Genomic DNA, 25647 nt, shown 5'->3' on the forward strand with positions numbered 1-25647 from the left:
ACTCTTGAATCTCTCTCAACTAGTTTCAAACTACAGCAGAGATGTCAGTTACTACCTCCTCTCAAACACCAACATATAGCTAAATGACAGACTGCCATGTGTTGTGGCGTCTCTCCAAGAGATTACCGGGGACTGGCCTATTGTCCTGCCCTCAGTGGGGCAATGGTGAGAGCAGTATGGTAAAGAAAGGACTCTGATCCCAGGAGGCTTGGGTCCAAATCCAGGTTCTGACACTTCTTAGCTGGGGGACGATGAGCAAATTACTTAACCTCTAAATGCTTTGCTCCTCATCTATAACTGCAACTTCATTAAATGGTTCTTGTAAGGACTGAGTTAAAACATAAAAGCAGAGGGAACGGTCCCAGCACATCCTTTAGTAAGAACATAAAGGAAAAAATTCTTCTATTTTACAGGCTAGGTGTTTTTCAAAACGAAATTAAAGCAACTACATACATTTTTACTAAAGAGGAAAGAATGAAATCCTAGATATGAAGGATTACTTCACTACATTTTATGGAAAAAAGATAATTAACTACCTGAAACATGACAAAGATTCTATCAAAATAGTACTATCCCTTACCAGTAGGAATAAACTTGGCTTTGTCTACTCAACAGATGCCTTGGTGATATTTTGGGGAACCAACAATAAATCAATAAATCAAAGGACACTATTGGTATTAGTTGGGAGATGGGAAAGGTGGGAACAGGACCCTGGAGATAGCCGGTCCAAGCAAGGAACCTAAGGTGTTTCTGTTACTTTTCAGAAATAAACAGAAGTTTCTTAGTAAAATATGGTGGTTTTATTCAAGAGTTTGTCAAAACAGAAATATAGAATGGAATAATAGCATTTTCATTTTAAATGATTACTTATAAATAAATCAAATATTTCTTTGTACATACACAACCAGGACTTCATGGGTTGGCCAATGTATTTCTCTTGGAATCTTATTCTATCATCTCTTTGGGCTATGTACCGATCTCTGATTTGTAATAGGGTTATAAGCCACTAACACCTTGAGCCTTCTGCTATTTGCCATTCTTTCTCTGGGGTACTCATATTTATTTACATATTATTCATTTTTCTACTGAGACTTTATGTCACTGCCCGGCTGCGTTATATTGCTCAAGGATAAAACAAGATGAGATTCAGATGAGACCCTGAAGTAATTTATTTTTTATCGGTGTCTGTATTCTCCCCATCCCACCAAGGGCCTGACATAGTATGAGGCACGAGGGAAGTCCTCCCTACCTAGCTGTTTGAATAAACAGAAGTCTGGGACTTTATTTCCATGGTGATGCTCTTTCCTCTTCATTGGTGTGGCAACTGCATCTAACTACCAACCTTGGTGGGGATTGTTAGCAGGAAATAAACAAAGACCACCAAACAATAACCTGAAACAACTGAATTTATTTGCTTGTCTGGGAAGGGAAATCCACATAAATCAAGCGCAAGTTCAGCCAGTGTAACGTGCAGTACTTGAAAGGACTAAGATATAGGGAAAGAGGAAGGCAGTAGCCAAGTATGGCAAGATGCTGAGTTCACCTCTTTGGCTGGCTTCTAAGGGCAAGTGTAACCTCTTCTTTGATCTGGTCACTGCACTTCTCAAAAATACAGGCTCCCTTCTCAAAGAGGCCTAGACTGGGTTACATACAGCTCTAACGGGCTCAGTGTCACTTGGTTGGAAAATGTGATGTGTTTGCTTGAAGTTCGGTGAATCTTTAACAGGATTGGTAGCATGTTAGTATAGCCAGGTTAATCAAGTAAGATCACCAATTAACTGTCTTTTCACAAATGTCTTTGGGAACTAGCAAACCAAATTTCCCTTTTCTTTAGGGCAAAAGGCAAAGACAAGAGTACCTAGAAATTCAAATTTTATACTGTTCTTCAAAGTTGCAAGACAGCAAAATTTGAGAAGCATAGCAAAGTTCTGGGATCTTTTGAGTCACATTCAAACAAGAAAGAAGAAAAAAGAGACGGAGTAAGAGACTGCTGAACAAGTAACAACAAGCAAAGGGAAGAGAAAAAAAGAGGAGAGGGTTTCCATTAAGTATCTATCAAGGTGACAACATTACAAGCAAACAAAGATGCTTTTCAAATGTGCAGGTGTTCACCTGTTTGCAAACAAGCTAGAATTCTAAGAAATATAAATAATTTTATAAAGAGAGAGAAACGAGATGTCCCATAAGTGCTAGTGACCAGTGAGGTGCAGATGCTGGGCTCTGCAAGGGGCACTGAATGCAGATGGAACCTTCTAAAGGGTTAGGGACTCTCACCCAAGCATACCTGCCACCAACTCCATCCGCACAACTGGAGGTCTCTGATGTTATGGACCCGTCAATGGTGGCATCTTTCTGTAGCTTAAAAACAACTTTTTTTCAAAATGGATCTTAAAAAATGAATTTGATACATTGTGCATAAATTTTTTAAACTAAAAAATTATATACATATATATCAAACTATATTTTTCTGAAAGATGTTCCTAGTAGTTTTTAGGTTACGTCAGTATATAGGATTTTTAGTACATACTGAGGAAGCATTTTTAAAAACAGTGACTTAGGCACCACACATAGCTCATTAAATGACTTCCTTGCTTTCATTTTAAAATCATAGGGTTGTGCTTCTTTATCATGTTTGTATATCCAGCAACATAAACTACTGACATAGTAAAAAACAAAAATGAAGTAAAAACTCTATTTCTTTGTTTCAATGCTCTAGTATTTTTTTTAAAAAAAGAGGAAAGAAACAATGTGAGACTCAAGACTTTGGAGTGGGCAGCTTGCCTCCCTTCATTTTACCTTTGGCCTGGCTGCCTGTATGCTGAGGCTGAAGCTGCAGTGGCTGAGCTGCTGGAGCTGCTGACACAGCCACCGGAAGCTGCACAATTCTCAATTGGTATACCTGCTGCTGCTGCTGTGGAAAGGCAGGGAAGAACTGGAGTCGCCGCTGAGGAAGGCTTTGCCGGGGTCTCTTCTGGGCAGAGCCAGGCTGAGACAACATGGTTGGCTGGGACTGCACAAAAGTCCCTATTCCGGCGACGTTAAGAAGAACAGCTGGCTGAGAGGATAAGGCCTGCCCCTGACTGGCAGAGCATTGTTGAGGACGCTGTACCCCTGACTGTTGAGGAATAAAAGCTGTTGGTTGCCAAAGTGGTTGTTGTGGAGCTAGATGAGAGAGCTGCTGCGGCTGCTGTGGCAGAGTGTTCAAAATAAATGAACCTTTTGGTAGCTGGAGCAGAGTTAAGGGCCTGAGATTGGAAGTATTTTTTAAGACAAGGGAAATGCTTCCTTGAGAGGCTGGCTGCGCTGCCGCTGGCTGCGCTGCCCCTGCCACTGCATTTGGTAGGGTACCTCCTGAAGGTAGAAGATTGATTCCTACAGGAGTTGTGGCAGCAGGGGTACAGCTCAGCACAGGGTTTGACCCACTCACGAAAGTCTGTGTTCCACCAACTGAGCCCACTACATTGACCAAGTTCAGTCCAGCAGAGCTGCCCATGACCTGGGTGTTCGTGGCTCTCTGTGACGAGCTGGCAGGTGGCTGGGTGGCTGGAGAAGGCATGCTGGCTTGACTGGGATTCACTGACAACTTCAAAGATGTGGTGGCTCAGAAGCAGGAGGAATTGGAGATTTAAAACAGCTGCTTGCCTGTTTTGCAGTAAAACTGTTACTTGAGGAACGAGTTGCTGAGCTTGAGGGAAGTCTGGTGGGTGGCAGACGACGTCTCACTCCCTTTCCTGATACTGAAGACTTAACTGACACACATTCCTTCCCTAAAGAAGGGTGGTTCAGACTGGCTGAGCCACTGGAGGTGTGTGGCATCTTGGCTGGACTTTTGGCTTCCTTCTGGACCAATTCCTGGTACTGACTGAGTTAACACTCAAAATCAGTCTTTGGTCCTATCATGAACCAATCTGAATGGTCATCTGTGGAGTAGTGGCAGGGAGGTATCTGGCTACCACTGTCATCATCTTCTGTATATGGCTGTATTTTCCCAGAGATAAGTGGGTCATCAAGTGACTGCGTGACGGTCAGCTTTGGTTTCTGATACTGATTGCCAGCTTCACACTCAAATTCATAATCATCTTTTAGATCATGGGCTGGCCAGACTGTCAGTTGTGAGTCCTCAGATATGACAGAGTTTTCCACCTTAACATATTGCTCCACATCCACTTCCGAAGGTATGGCCAAATTACAGGGACTTTCTTTCCACATATCTACACAGTTTTCTGCTTTAGAGATTTTGAGGTGGTAATGCTCACCTGCATTTCCTTCTTCACTTTGTTGGGAAGAAGTCGCCAATAGTTGAGGAGGAGGTGGACAGTGAGACAGCTCCTGCTGCCGATTCAGAGAGGTCCAAGAATACCTCTTGAAATTCTGTTTCATTGGGGGAGTGTTCATCTTTTGCTTGTTATACAGCAGTTTGTTTGCAGTGCAGGCTACGGATACCGAAGGATCAAGACACAGAGGTTCAGCTGTAGCTAAGATCACTTGGCTCTCAAGCAGAAGTTTGTCTTCCTGGTTCCATTTATGGTTATCACTTGTTATTGAATTCACATCACTAAGTAAAGTCTGCATTGTTGGATGTAAGAGAATATGTCTACTTTGGTAACCAGGAGATTTCCTATTACTGCACTGCCAATAGTCACGTATTTCTGCTACGACACATCCAGAATGAAACATATTAACGTGAGATTTTTCTAGGAGATCAACCAAAACAGGAGGCAGTTCTTCTGCATCCAAGTATTCAAGCAATTCCTCTTGTTTATAAGGCACCTGAATTGTCTCAGTATCTGATCCATTTCTTCCCCTGATTACAAGGGTATACCCCCCATTTCCTGGGTAGAGGTTAACAACTAAACATGGCAATTTCTCTTGCTCAACAAGCTCCTCTAACAAGCTCACATTGCTTTTTAAATTCTGGGCAACCTCGGGCTCTTTTTCACATTTCTCAACACATATGTCACAAAGTTTTTGAGATATAGATTTTTTCCCACTAGATAAGTCTTTCCTTTCAGGAGGTCTCTGTTGGGGACGTTCAATGACATTTTCAGTATGATCCAAAGCTAGTTCTAAAGCTCGTTCCATTGTAGGATAAACTAAGGGGCCTAAAAGACAAATAATACGTGTCGATGAAGTGGGTGATAACCATGTCTTTAATACGACCACGTATAACACTAAATATGCCTCAACTCCACAGTGAAAAGGAAGGACTGGTTTTACTACAGATACCGAGTAACCCGTCCCCAAAGAAACACCACAGAATAATCTCACTAGCTTTGGAAAACACCTGTACCTGGGCGGGCAGCGGCCGCGATGGGTCTGGTGACCGAGCCTCGTGACAGGGCCTAGCGAAGGAGCCCGAGCTGGGCCGGAGGCGTCCTGGTGTAGCGTTCTAGTCCCCACAGCGCCGTCAGTGCATCTTGCACGCAGCACGCCCGCCACAGCGCGTCGGCCGCATGTCGGCCGCACACAGCACGTCGGCCGCACACAGCACGTCGGCCGCACGCAGCTTGCTTTGCCCGTACTCAGCAGGACACCGAGGCTTCCTGCTCCTCTATCATCTGAGGCTCGAGATCCCCAGCCTGCACATCTGTTGCAAGCCCGCGCTCTGACTGGTGGGCTGGGCCAGGCCTTTTGTTTTCAATTTCATATTAGAACCCTACGCATAAGGGCACAAGCACACAAAGAAAAAAAATAAATGCATTGTTTGTATAGTTTTAATGTATGCTAATTTCTGAGGAATGCCATTGTTGGGAATCATATGGAAGCTTATTATTGGTTTTTTTGGACCTTACCAAGAATTCTTCACTGTTTTAGGAACTTCCTGTCATCGTGGCAGGACTACACCTGGTATCTATCACCCATTCAGCACACCCGAATGAGTCCACATTTATCGCTTCTGCATTGGCGGGAACTATATTTTGGGTGCAAACATCTGACTTCTTCATTGGATTGTCCCAGTGATCTCCTGCCGAAGCGTTTTCCTCTTATGCATAATTAGGTTCCTTTTATATCCTTACTAGTAGAGCTAGGCATTTTGGTGTATTTCATTTTTTGTAATGTGGTAGGTATGGACTGCAGTTCAGGATAGTAAAGGTTCCTTAAAGTCTTAGTTTTGAAAGGTGATGTGGGTCTGGTAGGGTTGAGAACGTCTTTTGTGATGAATCATTTTAAATGATTCAATAACTGGCGACCATAGCTAAGGTCCTAAATGATGGATTTGGAGTGATATGATCGTGTCTTAGATAATTTATGGGCCATTGTTTTCCATTGTTTATGTGCCTTGAATTCTGCCAGCCATCTCTGAAAGGTTTTAAAAAAGAATCTTCTGGGCAGGCCATGGTGTCTCAGTGGCAGAGTTCTCACCTGCCATGCTGGAGATCTGGGTTCGATTTCTGGAGCCAGCCCATGCCAAAAGGAAAAAAAAAATCTCTTGTTTAGATCTTACTTAATATGACATTCATAGTAAAGTTCCAGTCGTGATAAGAGTCCAGGGTATATTGGTGAAACCCTGAATTACAGACTGCTTTAAAATAAATGTGGACTTATTGCTAATGCCAGTTATCATTTTACATATTACAATAGATACAGCACATTGAAGTAGGATTAAAATTCCTTGACTAGTAGAATTTCTTATAGATGACCCTCCTACTGGACTGGAGAAGAATGATTTTCTACTAGTATATCCATTGTCTTTGTGCAAATGAAAACTTCTGGAGTACTTCAAGGGGGCTTGAAAACAGTTTAGTTTCTCAACTCTTTAAGCATACTTCCCTGACTGTTTTCTTCCTCCACATGCCCATATTTAGACTATGAAGAACTTGATAATTAAATAGTAATTTGCTATCCAATAATCCAAATATCCAACTTTAATAAAGCCTGACTTCATGAGATCCTAGCTGCATACATTCCAGTAGTTGAGGATGAATTTGAGCTCTGATCCACTTTCAAACATGACATTCTTCCAACTTGAATACGTGAACTTAGCTGCCTACCAGATTCTTCCAGATATCACACATCCCCTTCACTTTGGGCCTCAGGGATTTGCATTTGAAAAAGTGTTAATTCCATAACAGTATTCCATTTGGGTAGAGAAACTAATTAGAAAGGGAAAGCTCTGCTTACTATTTATCTGAATTGGAGATTTTGTTGAATGTGACATGTAAGGATGTAGAAGGGCCCTCAGGGGAGTAGAGCTGTGTCCTGGGGAGGTTATAGCTTGAAAAGAGAAAGATGTCTAAGGCTTCTGCTGGCTGCTCCTAGCCTATAGATTAGACCTCCTAGCTTCCTAGCCTGGCAGAGGTGCAGGGCTGGGCCTAAGGAAGAGAAAGTGTGCTGTCTAGGGCATAAAATTCAAGGAGATGTTCACTCACTCTCAGGGAGGTATGAGTCCCCCTGCAGGGTCCAGACCCTTGGTACCTCATTTGCCTCACCTTAGTCCCAGACCACCAAACAAGGCCCTTCAACACCTGGAACCTATCTAGTCCCCAGACTCATTTCTCTCCTCTCTTTCACATGCCACAGACAGGCCCAGTCTTCTCTTGCCTCCATACCTTCCTCGAGGCCTATGCCTGCTTTTTCACCTGCTGATCTCCATTTATCACCTCAAATATCACTTCCTAACCTCCTCAAAGCATGCCTCTTTCCCTCTTTGATGCTGCCAGCCATGTATGCCTTATGCCTTATTAGAGCCAGGCATCATAATGAAATGGAATTAAGTGTTTGCACTGTCTCTCCATGCCCAGCCTCTGAAGTCTCTGAGGGAAGAAACTATGTCTTTTCTATCTTTGTTTAGTCACCAAATTGGTCAGTGTTTAGCACATTATAGGCACTCTGGAATGAATGCATGAATGAATGAATGAGTAACTCCAAGCTTCAACTAATAGAACTCTTGTGAAGTCAATTTTATCCCTTTTTAAAGATGAGGAAGGTTCCCTGGGACAGGTCACCTGACCCCTGTGTTATAGTATGCCAGGGTTTCTCAAGCTATGCACTATTGACATTTGCTGTTGGGGGCTGTCCTGTGCATTGTAAGATGTTTACCACTATCCCTGGCCTCTACCTGCTAGATGCCAATAGCACGCTACCCTCAGTTGTAAGAACTGAACATGTCTCCAGACTTCCAATTGTCCCCTTTGGTGGGGGCAAAACCACCCCCCATTATAGAACCACTATACTACCCTGACTTGCAAACCATGAGTGTTACCTCAGTGCAGCCCCTTAGCTAAGGTCCCAGGTTTATCTTGCTTTGTAGAGAGATAAATCTGTCAACCAGTGATAGGAAGGAATAGATGTTCAATTGTTGCTTTGACCTTGCCTCAGGTTGTGTTCCTCCAGAAGCAGACCCTGAGACAAGGACTTGAGCACAAGTAGTTTATTTGGGAGGTAATCCCAAGAACCACTGGCAAGGGAAAGGGCAACGGACACTGGGAATGGAAAGAAGAAAACATAAAGTGTGTTCGCGAGCAGAAGCCTGCTGTGGATAACTAGTCCCTGCTGGAGACCTCTAGGACACAGTGCAGAACAAGGCCCAGAGTTGTTCTTCCCTGGAGATGAAGAGACTGAGGCAATCATCCTTCAACTTACATCTCGCATTGGCTGAGGACTGCTGCCCCTGACACTTCTGCCTGCCATGAAGAGGGCCACAGATGCTGATGCGGCCCAAGGATGCCCTCAGAGAGTTGCAAATGCTTGCAGGAAGACTCTGTCCCTGTGTCCAGAATGGTGAGTGCCAAGGGGAGAAGGGCAGGCACCAGCAGCATTTGTCACACCAAAGGCTGAAGATAAGTGGGAGAAGTTGTCCATTCCTTCTTAATCATGTAGGAAAATGAGCTCTGTTATATATCTGGGCATTCAGAGAAGGGAAATTGTACTCCATCCAAGTGAAATGGGAGATTTCATGTGAGTTTACTTTTTAGCAATTACAGCCAAGAAGGCCAAAAATGGAGGGTGTGACCTACTCCGTACTCTCCAAGGGAGGGCCTCAAGGCTGCTGGGACCCCAGCTGCCTTGGACGAGGTTCTGAACCCGGATGTGTGTGTATTCCAGCACGCATTAGTTGACCTGGCAATGCTTATCATGACTTGGCCATCCCCTTCATTTGAGCTGCCTAATTGCATGGCCCTCCCACAAGATGAGTTTTATTTCTAATTATATTCTGAGTGCATACCCTCCCTGAGCCTTCCAAACACGTTAATGAGCACGCCGACTGATTATAAGGACTCTGACTGCAGCCCACCCTGTCAGCAGCTCAGGGGAGACTAGCACATGCTGAGAAAAATGCATGGCTGCACGAGATAGGCTAGAGGAAAAGAGAATTGAATTAATTGCAAAATAATTGTCCTAATTTCCAGGCAGCGAACTGGTTGGTTCTATACCCATCAAGGGTCAAGCATGGATTATTTTTATTAACATAAAAATTTATTCCATACAGTAAAATTCAGCCTCTTCAGCGTACAGTTCTGTGAAAGCTGACAAATGCATACAGTTGGGCAATCAACATATAGAACTGCTCCATTTCCCCCCAAAATTCCCTCAGGCCCCATAGGAATCAGCACCTTTTCCCATCTAGAACCCCTGGCAGCCATTAATATCTTCTGTCCCTATAGTGTTGCCTTTTCCAGAATGTCACATGAGTGACAGATCATACAGAATACAGGCCCTAGGGAACTGGCTTCCTTCCCTATACAGTGAAGATTCATCCAAGTCGTGGGGTGTAATAGTAGTCTGTTCCATTTTAGTGCCGAGTATGGTTCCATTGTATCGATGGACCTGAGTTTGTGACCCATTATCCATACACCACATGAAGGACGTTTGGGTTGCTTCCCTTTTTAGGCAATTATGCATAAAGTTGCTATAAGCATTCACAAACAGAGATTTTCTGTGAAATAACTTTTCATTTCACTGGGGAAATATCCAGTAGTGGCAATATTGTTTCATATGGTAAGTAGATGTTTAATTTTATAAGAAACTGCCAAATTGCTTTCCAAAGAGGCTGTACCATTTGTATTCTAAGAACAACGTACGAGAGATTCTGGCGTTTCATATGTTTTTCAGCACTTGGTATTGACATGTTTGTTTTGTTTTAAACCATTCCAATAGTATATCTCACTGTGGGTTTTAAATTTGTTTCTTTTAGTAACATATATACAATCTAGAATTTCCCCTTTTAACCACATTCAGATATATAATTCAAGGTGTTAATTACATTTACACCATCATCCATCATCCACTACCATAACTTTTCCATATATCTTTTCATGAGGTTATAAGCCATGCATTTGTTTGATGAAGTGTTTGTTTAAATCTTATATATTGCTGTATATATTCATTATGTATTGTAGATACATATCCTTTATCAGATATGTGTTTTGCCAACATTTTCTCCCATGAATGTAGTCCATCTTTTCATTCTTTTAACAATGTCTTTTAAAGAGATGAAATTCTTAATTTTAATGAATTTCAATTTATCAATTTTTTTTACGGATTATTCTTTTTTTTTTTTTTTTTTCATGGGCAGGCACCAGGAATCAAACCTAGGTCTCCAGCATGGCAGGCGAGAACTCTGCCTGCTGAGCCACTGTGGCCTATGGATTGTTCTTTTGATGTCTAAATCTTTGCATACCCCGAAGTCACAAAGGTATTTTCCTATATTTTCATCTAGAAGTTTTACAGTTTCAGGTCTATGATCCCCCTTTGAGTTCATTTTGTATAAGGTGTGAGTTAAGGATCCATCTTGCACATGGGTGCCCAACTCTTCCAGCACCATTTTTGAAGAGACTATCTTTTCTCCATTGAACTGCATTTGTGCTTTGTAAAAAACCAATTAACCATATATGTGAGGGCCTATTTCTGGATTCTCAATTTTGTTCCACTGATCTATTTGACTATGTTTGTATCACTATCAGTTCTTAATTACTGTAGCTTCGTAATAAGTTTTGAAATCAGAGAGTGATATTGCTCCAACTTTGTTTTGGCTTTCCTAATTCCTTTGCCTTTAGAAGTTTTAGAATCATCTTGTTGATTTCTCCAGAACATGGGGCCCAAACCTGTTTTCACCAATTATCTGTGCCCTTTGAGCAAGTTATTTAACTCTTCCATGTCTCTGTTTTTTTTTTTAATTAAAATAATTTTTTAAACATACATACAAACATGAACATTCTTACCATATGATCATTCTGTTCTACATATATAATCAGTAATTGACAATATCATCGCATAGTCGTATATTCATCACCATGATCATATCTTAGAACATTTGCATCAATTAAGAAAAAGAGATAAAAAGAAAAAAGCAAAACTCACGCATACCATACCCCTTACCCCTCCCTCTCATTGACTACCAGTATCTCCATCTACCCAATGTATTTTAGCCTTTGTTTCCCCTATTTTTTTATACCCCTTAACACTCCCTTTCATTGATCACTAGCATTTCAATCTACTAAAGTCATTTTAACATTTGTTCCCCTATTATTTATTTATTTTTAATCCATATGTTTTACTCATCTGTCCATACCACAGATAAAAGGAGCATCAGACACAAGGTTTTCACAATCACACAGTCACATTGTGTAAACTATACCATTATACAATCATCTTCAAGAAACACGGCTACTGGAATACAACTACATTTTCAGGTGATTTCCTCCAGCCTCTCCAATATATCTTAACTAAAAAGTTGATATCTATATAATGCATAAGAATAACCTCCAGGATAACCTCTCGACTCTGTTTGAATATGCCTCTGTTTTTTAATTTATAATTGGGATGATGATGAGAAAGCATAATTCACTTAGTTGTTTTGAAGCTTAAATGGCATAGTATATAAAAAGTATGTTCAGAGAACAATGCCTGGTACATAGTAAGAACCCAAACGTTAACCTTTATTTCCATTACTACTGCTTTTTGTGATTGCCTGAGAAAACTTTTATTTTGTTTCCTGGGACAATGGTGAACAAGTGAAAATTTAAGAGGAAGATTCCGGTTTTTTCTAACATGTGAACTGCAGCCATGGTGAGGACACTAGACTGGCTCAGGGTGAGATTGCGGCAGGAAACACATTCTAAAATGATTGTAGTACCCTGAGAGCAACCACTGATAGTCAGTGTTAGTGAAGATATGGTGAAATACTTGAGTATTCCTCAGGTAAATTGAACAGGACTTAATTGGTTGTAGGAATTAAAAACAAGAAGAGTTGAATATGACTCAGAGTTGCTGACTTGAAAAGATGGAGTGAATTCTGGTCTTGGTGTCTTACATAATTCTTTTTTTTTTTTTTTTTTGGTCTCAATTGTAGAAAATGGGGATTGGTGACATTCTTTGGACTGTAAAATGCCATGAAGGCAAGGACTGCTCTTATTCACTGCTGCTTTCTCTGGGCATGTACATTGCCTTGCACATAACTAGGTACTTGTGCTAGACCGGATAATGGCCCTCTAAGGATGTCCATGTCCTAATCCCAGAACCTGCAAATTTGTTAACTTACATAGCAAAAGGGACACTGCGGGTGTGATTAAATTAAGTTCCTTGACATGGTGAGTATCCAGATGTACTCAGTGGATTATCCAGATGTACTCAGTGTAATCACAAGGGTCCTTATAAGGGAAAGAGGGAGGCAGGAGAGTCAGAGTCAGAGAAAGAGAGAGATCTGAAAATGCTATGCTGCTGGCTTGGAAGATGCAGGAAGTGTTGTGAGCCAAGGAATGCAGGCGGTCTTGGGAAGCTACAAAAGACAAGGAGATGGATTCTCCCCTAGAGCCTCTAGTAGGAATGCAGCCTTGTCCACATCTTGATTTTAGCCTAATGGGACCCACTTTGGACTTCTGACCTCCTGGACTGTAAGGTAATAAATTTGCATTGTTTTAAGCCACTAAGTTTGTGGTAATTTGTTACAGCTGTAATAAAAAATGGATATATGTGTTATGTGATGGATGGTTCCAAGAACTAGGAAGGGCCTTCATTCTGCTGCTTGCAGTTCACTGAACCACTGAGTTTGCAGCACTCCCTAGCTCTGTCTAAAGAGGAATGCTTGATTGTCAAGTTTCTGATTGAAATTGAGGGGGAAAGCATGCAAGCAGACTTTTCCAGAGCATCTAATAGCATCCCTCTTTAATTTTTATAAAATGCTTTGTTTCCAAGATTTCAAATCTCAGAAACAAATAAATAAGAGGTACAGGGTCCTTTGGGGTGCCAACAAACCTAACAGTAGCTGAGCCAACATAAAGGTAGGAACTCGGGCTCTGAAGCCAAAAAGGCCTGTTTCAGATTCCCGGATCTTTCCCAGTTATGCGAACGTTGATGAGTTTTAAAACCTTTCTGAATCTCCATTTCCTCTATGTGAAACTGGGAATCTGAGAATAGACTCCGAGAGGATTACGGCATGTAAACCATCAGTACACAGTAGCACTCAATAAATGTTAGCCATTGTCATTCTGTAAAGTTGAGAGCAGGTAATCTCAGTTTACATTAACATCTCAGTTTACACAATCATCACAGGGTTATCCTTGTCTCTGGTTTACATACTGGGCAGGGAGATGGAGGAGCTGAGTGTAAGCTGTGATTTGAAGTCAGAGAAGAGTTCGCAGTGGGTGTGCTGGGAAAGTGACAGGCTGATAGGCCTGCAGAAATGGAATGCTCGTTCCCACCCACCCAGAGCTCTGAGGGGAACAAAAGGAGTTGGCAGGTTCCTCCTCCTCCTCCTCTTCATCCTCTTCCATCCCATTAGCAGTGGCCTTGGAGAACCACACCTGTAAACAACCCTGTTAACAAGAGCTGCATCTTGATTTTGAGTTTTCCCAAAAGACAAGCTTTATCTTTCCCTTTAAATTAAATGGCATACATATGTTACCACAACTTTTTTTAAGTGCTGCCTAGAAACCCTTGGACTTCCTAACATGTGTATGAAAAAGTGAAGATATTCTAGCAATGAGTTTTCTGCTTTTATCTGTTTTCCCCCCTTCTAATTCATCCCAAGGTGAGGGACCCATTCAACTGAGGCTTACAGTCTATTAGAACATCAGGTAGTAAACCTTCAAAATTCTGAAAAGAGGAAAATCACAAGAAAATGAACAGGTCTGGAATTTATTCATATCCATAAACTCATACTGGAAACAACATTCAGCATGAGGATCTGGAGGCAAAATAAGATCTGCACTATCTCTCAAAGACTCAGTTACATTCACTACACCATACCTGCTGAGACAGGAAAGTGGACTAGTGCAACCATGTAAAAGATTTCCAAGGACAAGGGTTAGAGCCCAAAATGGTTTTCATTATCCACAATACTCTAGTGTCTAAACCAATCCACATATTGCATGGTTTTATAAGAATTATCAAATGTAGCTCAGAAAATTAACTTATATTTATATATTTAATAGAATATAATATTTATATATTTAAAATTATATTTAGCACTCTGAAAAATAAAATATCTATATAAATGTGTGTATATATTACAGTTTTATGTAGCTATAGTAAAATTTTACATGTATTATTTAATAGTGTACATATATATAAGGTAAATACACACATATAAGATACATATAAACGTGTAAGAGAAAATAGCAGGCCTTGGTGTACATATAATTCTAATATTTATGTAATTTAATTATTTATATATTAAAATTATGCATATATTGAAGCTTGCTATTTTACCTTATGCAAAGGAGTTCCTGTAGACAAAATACCTCCTATTTAGTCACCCAACATTTTGGAAAGAGTAAAAACTTAAAATATATTTGAAAGGAAAAATATCATATCATCAGATCCATTTTAATAAGGCTGACTAATGTTACTAAGTATATAACACTCTCTAATACTAAATTACAGTCAGAATGTATTGCTCAGAAGAGATAATCCCAACTATAATTTTAGTTTTGTCAGATACAAAAGCTGGATATGCTTCCTGGCCTACATTTTTTCTGGAAAGATTGTTCATTATCCATTCATCTGGCTCAGAGAGTCAGTGCCTTTTACCATCACCATTTTGATAACAATCTGGTTTTTACAAGGCCAAGGTATAAAGGTGTCATCTCTTCTAAGAGCCTCTCACATCTGGTGCGATGCTTAAACTCTAAGTGCAACTCAAGTGTTACCCTCCCCTACTCTCTTCAAAGGTGACGTCTTCCTATTATATTTGGAAAAAAAGGGGGTTTGTAGTCAGTCTGCTCCCAAGTCATCTACCTGACACCTACTTCGTGAGCTCCTGCTCTGGGCCACCACCTGCAGTTGTGTCTCCCTCCAAGAGGAGATGCTGTGACTGAGCAGTGGGAAATGATATGGGATAGGCCACACTTCTGTAGTGCCCTGCCATTGAAACCGCTACAGCACCTTATGATAATACATTTAAGGTTTTATTGACTGATTTGGGGGTAACTTAATGACATTACAAGGTAGGAAAAACAATTTAACTGAGTGCTTTTGTAATGCAAAGGAAAAGAACAAAGGACATTAAATACTTCATCAGGGAGGGTGGGGTCCTTTTGAAAGCAAATCCCAGTTCTCAGACTTGCTCCCCAGTCTCTGGGCCTACTCTCCTCTCACCCTTCCAAAGACAGAAAGAGCTCTCTTCTTCAAATGTGTTCAGTATACGTTTTCACTCCACCTTAGGGAAAATCCCCTCCCTACCCTCATTTATATCATCTGAGGTATATCACCTTCTTTAGTGGATATTATTTGTGCTCCAGCCAAATCCGTTTGGAGCCCTTTTACAGTTTCTGCAGAATTTGGCTTCTGTATGCTTTTTTTTTCAGTTGATTGTTTTAGTATTATAATTTTTAAGGCAGATGTTTAAAAAATTGTTTTTAGTCACACAGCATACAATCCATCCAAAGTGTACAACAAATGGCTCTCAGTATAATCACAGTTGGGCTTTCATCACCACAATCAATCAAAGAGCATTCTTATCTTCTGTATGCTTTTGCTTCTAATGGGCCATACCTGAGACTCTTTTTTTGGAACAGTACTCTTGGGCTACTAGAACTGCTTTGAAAGGTCAGAAATAGCCAAGGACAGACAGGCACAGAAGCATGAAAGCCCAACTTTCTGACCTTAAGATAGGACAAACTGAGAGGCATAACACACTTTAGAGCTCTCTTGCAGGATCAGGCCAAGGTTGGGTCTGTGCCTCATATCATACCTTGGCTTCCTCCCCTTCCTTGCCCCACTTTTCCATCCCTTTGCAGATCTTCCTTGGGAGTACTTACTTACAAATCACTAGCACACAAATCATCACCTCTGGGTCCACTTCTGGGGGACCTACCTGTGGTGATTTGAAGCTGTATGTACCCTCAGAAAGGCATGTCTTAAATTTAATCAATTCCTGTGGGTGTGGACCCATTATAAATAGGGTATTTTAACAAGGCTACTTCAGTTAAAGTGTGACCCACCTCAATTAGGATGGGTCTTAATCCTCTTTTGGAGCCCTTTATAAATAGGATGAATACAGAGAGAGAGAGAGAAAAGCCACAGAAGCAAGAAGCTGAAAGCAACGAAACCCTGAAAAGAAGGAGAGACCAGCAGATGCTGCAATGTACCTTGACATGTGACGTAAGAGTCCAGGATCACCTGCAGCCAGTTTTCAGGAAGAAAGCATCGTCTTGATTTGGACATTTTCACAGCCTCAAAATTCTAAGCTTATAAAAACTAATAAATTCCCATTGTTAAAAGCTGACCCATTTCATGGTCTCTGCATCAAGTATCCTAGGAAATTAAAACACCACCTAAAGCACGTTTCTACATATTGTAAAAGGCTTCATAATTCTTGAGCAGTATATTCCTAAAGTCCAGCAGAACAGTCCAAGTTCTCTCATGTAATAAATATGTCAAATCCTCTTGAGGTCTCTGTCCATCAGGATGGGATGAAATCAGCCTCTTTATTTTTCCAGCCCCCAGTGGGTAAATTCTGGGCGAAATAAAACCTGTTGCAAGGGCAGAAATTAATTCCCATCAACAAATCAATAATAGGATTTATTAAATTAATTCCCAGCAATAAATCAATAATAGGACTTATTAAATCCTATTAAAGAGGACAAACTTTCCCAAAGGCAATACAACTTGCAAGGTTGTATTCTACTCAAAATTAACATATTATATAATTAGACCAAGCAGATTCCACTCCCTTCTTTCACTTCCTGCCCAGATGCCAGCTGTGGAGCAAGTTGCTACAATGGCACATCATTGGAACTCAGGTTCAGGACGCAACAGAAACTTTCAGCAAATGATCTCTTTGTTACTTACATAGCACAAACTGTCCAAAAGAGCAGGGGAAGAAATCCCGGTCATGGTGGGTCTCCTGGGATGGCAGAAAACTGCTCAGGTTGGGTGGGTAGATAGCAGCTCTGCTTTAAGTTGGAAAAGAGAGACCACTCCATACAGTTTGATTGTGGTTTTTATATGCCTCCGGGGGAGGGGTCCTGCCACTCAGTATTCCCGTTCTGATAAGCATCTGGGGCTGCTTGTTCTGTTTTCAGGGTTTAAGATCTGGCCGGGCCTTTGTATTAGACTTAACCTCTCCCCCAGGTTGTGGAATGGCTCACAAGAGAAAAGGAGGGGAGGGTAGCAGAAGGCCAGAGGGTGACCGCTTAGCCTGTGTGCATGACTTCAGCAGAGAAGGAGGTGGGGAATAGGTGAGGTCTGGGCAATGGCAGCTTAACAGGTGTCTGTAACTTCCCTAACACCAATAGTACATAGGAAACTAGCTCAGTACAAGCCCTTGTAGAAGAACAAGCTGTCTACTTTGGGGGGCACTTTTAGTGGTGCAAAGACTAAGCAGAGAGTTTGAAATTAACCATTTTCTTTTCTTTGGTTCAGTGGTTCTCAAAGTGTGGTGCCAGGACTACAAACATCAGCATTATTTGGGAACTGGTTAGAAATACAGTGCTCCTGCTCCATCCTAGACCTACTGAATCAGAAACCCTGGGGGTAGGGGAGGGGTCCAGCATTCTGTATTTTAATAAGTCCCCCAATGATTCTGACACACACTCAAGTTTGAGAGCCATTGCATTTGTTAAATCAGGCATCTTCTGTCTTTAATTTCTGTAAACAGAAAGGGGGCATCCAAATAATGTAGGAGATCCCTAACTAGCGTAATGCCCTGAGATTAGGATTGAGGGTTACGGGGTTGTTGTTCTTCCATCTGCATAAGCAACTCAAGGCAGCTCTAAACTAAACCCAAGCAGACCCAAGAGTACTTTGTGATCTGGTGGTAGGGGACATGGTAACAATGGTAACATTTTACAAAGGAGAAGACTAATTGGAATAGTAAATTGCTTTTGCCTCCCAAGGAGTGGTCTGTGGTAACTTTTCAGGTTCCAGAAAATAACATTTTAACCATTAAAATTTATCATCTCACTATAACGAATTTATGCTCTATCCGGGGCTCTCAAACTCTTTGTAAAGTTCCAAGTGGTTTGAGGACAGGGCAAGTTTCTGAGAAAGGAATATGGACTCCTAAGATTGCAGGTATAAAAAGGCTACCTTTCGTAGGAGCAGAATAATAGAAAAGGTGGGGCTGGGCTAGGGGTGGGAAGCTCAATACCAAGAGGGATAGGAGGGATGGGGAATGTGGTCCAGCAATGTAGAAATGGAGTTTTAAATTAAGACCCATTCTTTAAATAAAAAAAAAAAAAAAACTTTTTATTCTAGTAACATATGCAACCCCAAATTTCCCAGTTTAGCCACTTTCAAGTATACAATTCAGTGGTATTAATTGCATATAAAAACTATCATTGGGTGGGCCACGGTGGCTCAGCAGGCAAGAATGCTTGCCTGCCATGCCAGAGGACCTGGGTTCGACTCCCAGTGCCTGCCCATGTTAAAAAAACAAACAAACTATCATTTAAATCACCTCTGGAAGTACAACCATGTAGAATTCATTTAAAAAAAAAGGTAAAACATTTTGGCTCCTAGACAAATGGCTTTTTATTCTAGATGTAGAAAAGTACACTTTTAGTTTTTTTTTTTTTTTTTTCACAAGTTCTGGATTTTTTCTTCATCATCTCTTTGCTCTTTCTGATCTGCTAGGTACTTTCCTTGACTTTTCCAGCTAGAGACATATGCATGTCTCAGATCACCCCATGCTTCTCTAAGCACAGCTTTTTTTTTTTTAGAGAAGTTAAAAGTTTACAGAAAAATCACGCAGAAAATACATAGTTCCCATATACACACTCTATTATTAACACCGTGTGTTAGTGTGGTACATTTGTTACAATTGGATAGAATATTATTTTAATTGTACTATTAACTATAGTCCATGGTGTACATTAGGGTTCATTGTGTTGCACAGTCTGTTGCGGCGTGGGGCTTGCCTTGCCCGACCGCACTGGGGTCTCGTCCTCGGGTGCGGTTCGGCTGGAGAGCGGCGTCAGCCGAAACCACGGGGCTCGAAGGTCTGGAGGGCGCGCGAGCACAATAAACCGAGAGCAAAGAAGATTTGCAGCAGTTTATTGCAGGGGTAGCTCGCGGAACCTAGCTGGCTGGCAAGGCTTACAGGCTAGGCTCCCCAGAGGGGGAAGCACAGGGTATATATAGGGTTGGTGAAGGGGCGGTAACATAGGCGGGGAAACTTTGACGGACGGCTAGTATGGAGTATGTGGATTGGTTAAGGGGGTGTGAACATGGGCCAATGAAATAGCTTGAAGATGTTGCTAGGCAGAGAGCGAGAGGACGAAGGTTGGGCCAATCGGAGAGTGAGAAGACAGTGGTGCGATGTGAGGTCAGCAGTTGCTAGGTGGAGGGTTAGATTAGCAGGGCTTGCAAGATCGAGAGATGTTTGGACATGTCAGGGCATGTCGAGGCAAATAAGAGGAGACAGTTTTTGAATATATGCAGCAACAGTCCTACATTTTTTTTAAAATTTTTATTCTAGTAACATATGTACAAACTAAAATTTCCCCTTTCAGCCACATTCAAATATATAATTCAGTGCTGTTGATTACATTCACAATATTGTGCTACCATCACCACCATCCATCACCAAAACTTTTCCATCACCCCAAATAACAACTCTATGCAATTTAAGCATTAACTACCCCTTCCACTCCAGCCCCTGGTAACCTGTACTCTAGTTCATCACTCTGTGAATTTGCTTAATCTATTCATTTTATATCAACCTAAGCACAACTTTTGAGGTCATTGGTGATGAAAAAACAAGAAAGACTTTGAGACATAGTAAGTATTAAGGTGAGGGCGCAATAGGTAAACCTGATCCAACACAGCACTCTTGGGGGGTGGAGCTTTCAGATTAACTATCAAAGAATAATTCAGAGGCAATTGAAGTATTCAGAATTTACTAGTGTGTGGGAAATAAACAAGGAGACTCTCAGACCAAAAACAAGGGTGGTGCTTATAAAAGCAAAGCTGGTGTAATTACATTAATTGATTTTCTTATGTTGACCCACCCTTGTATACCTGGGATAAAATCCACTTGATCACAGTGTATAATTCTTTTTATGTGCTGTTGGATTTGATATGCAAGCATTTTGCTGAGAATTTTTGCATCTGTATTCATAAGAGAAATTAGTCTATAATTATTTCTTGTAGTATTTTCTCTGACTTTGGCATGAGGGTAATGCTGGCCTCATAGAACTAATTAGATAGTGTTCCCTCCTCTTCAATTTTTTGAAAGAGTTTAATAAGGGTTTGTATTAATTCTTCTTGTAATGATTGTTATAATTCACCTGTGAAACCATTTGGTCCTACCTTTTCTTTGTTGGAGGTTTTTGATGACTGATTTAATCTGTTAACTTGTAATTGGTCTCTTGAATCTTCAATTTCTTCTTGAGTCAATGTAGGTTATTCATGTGTTTCTAGGAATTTGCCCATTTGTTTAATTTGTTGGCATACAAATGTTCATAGTATCTTCTTACGATTCTTTTTATTTCTGTGTGATTAGTGGTCATGTCCCCGCTCTCATTACTGATTTTTATTTATTTGCATCTTCTTTTTTACCTTATCATATGTGCTGGTTTGAAAGGAAGTATGCCCCCTAGAAAAGCCATGTTTTAATCAAAATATCATCTCATAAAATTAGAATAATCTCTATTCAATACTGTATGTTTGAAACTGTAATCAGATCATCTCCCTGGATGATGTGATTTAGTCAAGAACGGTTGTTAAACTGGATTAGGGGATGACATGTCTCCACCCATTTGGGTGGGTCTTGATTGCTTTATTGGAGTCCTATAAAAGAGGAAATATTTTGGAGAATGAGAGATTGAGAGAGAGCAGAATGACATAGCCACAAGAAGCAGAGTCCTCCAGCCAGTGACCTTTGGAGATGAAGAAGGAAAATGCCTGCCGGGGAGCTTCACAAAACAGGAAGCCAGGAGGGAAGACGCTAGCAGATGATGCCGTGTTCGCCATGTGCCCTTCCAGATGAGAGAGGCACCCTGATGGTGTTCACCATGTGCCTTTCCAAATGAGAGAGAAACCCTGAACGTCATCGGCCTTCCTGAACCAAGGTATCGTTCCCTGGATGCCTTTGATTGGACATTTCTATAGACTTGTTTTAATTGGGACATTTTCTCAGTCTTAGAACTGTAAACTAGTAACTCATTAAATTCCCCTTTTTAAAAGCCATTCCGTTTCTGGTATATTGCATTCCGGCAGCTAGCAAACTAGAACATCATACTAGTTAAGTGTTTGTGAATTTTACTGATCTTTTCAAAGGGCCAACTTTGGTTTTGTTAATTCTCTCTATTGTTGTTTACTTTCTATTTCATTTATTTCTGCTCTAGTCTTTGTTATTTCTTTCCTTCTGCTTACTTTGGAATTAGTTTACTATTCTTTTTCTGTTTCCTCCAAGTGTTCAGTTAGATCTTTGATTTTACCTCTTTCTTCTTTTTCAATGTAAGAGTTTAGGGCTATAAAGTTCCCTCTTAGCACTGCCTTCACTGTATCTCATAGGTTTTCATATGTTGTGATCTTATTTTCATTGATCTCAAGATGTTTACTGATTTCCCTTGAAATTTCTTATTTAACCTACTGATAGTTTAAGAATGTTTTGATTAGCTTCCATATATTTTTGAATTTTACTGTTCTCTACATGTTGTTGATGTCCAGCTCCATTCTATTATGGTCAGAGAAAGTGCTTTGCATGATTTCAATCTTTTTAAATTTATTGAGACTTGTTTTGTAACCCAACATGTAGTCTTTCCTGGAAAAAAATCCATGCACACTTGAGAAAAAATATATATCCTGCTATTTGGGGTGAAATGTTCTGTATATATCTGGTAGGTCTAGTACATTTATCACATTATTCAAGATCTCTGTTTCCTTATTGATCTTCTGTCTGAATGTTCTATCTATTGATGAAAGTGGTATAATGAAGTCTTCAACTATTATTGTAGAGGTGTCTGTTTCTCCCTTCAGTTTGCCAGTGTTGGCCTTGTGTACTTTGGGGCACCATGGTTAAATGCATAAATATTTATGATTGTTATATCTTCCTGGTGGATTGCCCCTTTCATTAATATATAGTACCCTCCTTTGTCTCTTATAGCAGTTTTGCATTTAAAGTTTATTTTGTCCAATATTAGTATAGCTACCCCTGTTCTTTTTGGTTACTATGTGCAGTGGCATGTATTTTTCCAAACTTTCACATTCAACCTATTTGTGTCTTTGAGTTTAAAGTGAGTCTCTTGTAAACAGCATTAGATCATGCTTTTTTTTATTCCATTCTACCAATCTGAGTCTTTTGATTGAGGATTTTAATCCATTAACATTTAATGTTATTACTGTAAAGGCAGAACTTACTTCAGTCTTTTTTATCCTTTGGTTTTCATATGCTATATATATATATTTTTTGTTCTCTCTTTTTATCTCTTTAGTTACCCTTACTGTAATCTTTATTTCTTCACACTACTCCAAGCCACTCTCTCCTGTCTTTTTTTTTTTTTCAGCCTGATGCACACCCTTTAACATTTCTTGTAGGGCATCCTTGTTAATCAAGTCTCTCAGTTTCTGTTTATTTGTGAATATTTTTAAGTCTCCGTCAATTTTGAAGGACAGTTTTGCTGGATAAAAAATTCTTGGCTGGCAGTTTTCCTCTTTCAGTACCTTAAATATACCATACCACTGCCTTCTCAATTCCATGATATCTGATGAGACATCAGCACTAGTCTTATTGCAGATCTTGTATGTGATGAATTATTTTTCTCTTGTTGCTTTCAGAATTCTATCTTTATATTTGGCATTTGATATTCTGATTAGTTTGTGTCTCAGAGTAAGTTTGTTGGGATTTATTCTGTTTGAAGTACATTGTGCTTCTTGGACATATATAGTTATGTCTTACATAAGAGTTGGGAAATTTGGGGCCATTATTTCCTCAGATATTCTTTTTGCCCCTTTCCCCCACTCTTCTCCTCCTGGGACACACATGACATCCATGTTTGTGCGTTTTGTGCTGTCATTCAAATCCTGAGACCCTCCTCAAATTTTTCCATTCTTTTCTTTGTCTGTAAGACTTCGATTGTCCTGTCATCTACTTTGCTGATTCTTTCTTCTGCCTGTTGTATGCTTCTAGTGTTTTTAAAATCTCTTTTACTGTGCCTTTCATCCCCATAAGTTCTGTTATGTTTCTTTTTATACTTTCAAATTCTTCTTTATGTGTACACATTGTCTCCTTAATATCCCTTATGTCTTTAGTCATATTTTCCTTCATCTCCTTGAATTAATTTAGGAAATTTGTTTGAACATCTTTGATTAGTTGTTCCAAATTCTGTCTCTCCTCAGAAATTTTACTTTTTCCCTTGAATGGGACATATCTTCCCATTTCTTAGTACAGCTTGTAATTTTTTGCTGATGTTTAGGCATCTGAATATCCCAAAAGGGAAACACCACATGATCATCTTGATTGATACAGAGAAGGTGATTTTCAAAATCCAGCATCTTTTCTTAATAAAAATACTTTGAAAATAAGGAATAGAAGGGAGTTTCCTCAACATGCTAAAGGGCACATATGAAAAACCCAGAGCTAACATTGTACTCAATGGTGAAAGACTGAAAGCTTTCCCTCTAAGACCTGGAACAAGACACAGATACCCATTGTAATCACTGTTACTCATTAAGCTGAAATTTCAAGCCAAAGCAGTTAGGAAAGAAAAAGAAATTAAAGGCATACAAATAAAAAAGGAAGAAGTAAAACTTTCTCTATTTGCAGATGACATGATCCTATATATAGAATGTCCCAGAAAATCTACAAAAAAACAAAAAACAAAAGATACCAGACCTAAGAAACAAGTTCAACAAAGTTGTGGGATAAAAGAACATCAACCCAAAATCAGTTGTGTTTCTATAAACTGGTAATGAGCAATCTGAGGAGGAAATCAAGAAAAATAATCCATTTATAATAGCAACTAAAAGAATCAAATACTGAGGAATAAATTTAACCAAGGATATGAAGGACTTGCACCCAGAAAACTACAAAACATTGCTAAAACAAATCAAAGAAGACCTAAACAAATGGAAGAACATTCTGTGTTCATGAATTGGAAGACTAAATATTGTTAAGATATCAAGTCTACCCAAGTTGATTTACAGATTCAACGTGATCCCAATAAAAATTCCAAAAGTCTGCTTTGCAGAAACAGAAAATCCAATTACCACATTTCTTTGTTAGGCTAATGGGCTCTAAATAGCCAAAAATATCTTGAAAAAGGATAACAAAAGTTGGAGGATTCACATTTACTAATGTTAAACATATTACAAAGCTACAGTGATCAAAACAGCGTGTTACTGGCATAAAGATAGATATATTGACCAATAGAATTGAATTGAGAGTTCAGAAATAGAACCCTACATCTATGGCCAGTTGTTTTTTGACAAGGCTCTCACAGTCCACTCAATTGGATAAGAGTAGTCTCTTCAACAAATGGTATCGGGAGAACTGGATATCCATATGCAAAAGAATGAAAAAGAACCCCTATCTCAAACCATATACAGAAATTAACTCAGAATGGATTAAAGACCTAAATATAAGAACCAGGATTATAAAATTCCTGGAAGAAAATGTAGGGAAGCATCTTCAAGATCTTGTGGTAGGCAATGGTTTCATAGACTATACATCCAAGGCACAAGCAATGAAAGAAAAAAAAAGATAAATTGGAACTCCTCAAAATTAAAAAGTTTTGTGCATCAAAAGAATTTGTCACAAAAGTGGAAAGACAACCTACTCAATGGGAGAAAATATTTGGAAACCACAAATCTGATAAGGGTTTACTATCCAAAATACATAAAGAAATCCTACAACTCAACAATAAAAAGGCAAACATCCTGTACCGATTTGAAGCTTTTATATGTACCCTCAGAAAAGCCAAGTTCATTAATCCTTATTCAGTATTGCTGGGTGGGATCTTTTTTATTGTTTCCATGGAGATGTGACTCACCCAATTGTAGGTGGTAACTTTTAATTAGATGGTTTTCATGGAGATGTTGTTTCCACCCATTCATGATGGGGTTGCTTACTAGAGCCCTTAAAGAGGGAACCATTTTGGAAAGTGCTGACAGAACCAACAGAGCCCACACAGTCAGAGACATTTGCAGAGTAAAAAAAAAAAAATAGCCACCAGGGAGGCCTTATGAAGTGAGAAGAGAAAGCTAGTAGACATCGCCTTGTGCTTTACTAGCTGAAAGAGTTGAAAGAACCCAAAGATCCCA

General features: G+C 39.9%; 2 protein-coding genes across 2 annotated transcripts in view; both read right to left on the reverse strand.

Annotated features, from left to right (window-relative positions):
- Nucleotides 1-25647, reverse strand: part of PDK3 (pyruvate dehydrogenase kinase 3) — a 368168-nt gene that overhangs the window by 187932 nt on the left and 154589 nt on the right. The gene's annotated exons all lie outside the window — the stretch shown is intronic.
- On the reverse strand, nucleotides 2793-5082 carry LOC143670818 (transcription factor SPT20 homolog). Its single transcript, XM_077145814.1, is given in 3 exon segments — nucleotides 2793-2913; nucleotides 3006-3594; nucleotides 3597-5082. Coding segments are annotated over 3 exon segments (2196 nt in total).

The sequence above is a fragment of the Tamandua tetradactyla genome, chromosome X, assembly GCF_023851605.1.
Source record: "Tamandua tetradactyla isolate mTamTet1 chromosome X, mTamTet1.pri, whole genome shotgun sequence".
Lineage (NCBI taxonomy): Eukaryota > Metazoa > Chordata > Mammalia > Pilosa > Myrmecophagidae > Tamandua > Tamandua tetradactyla.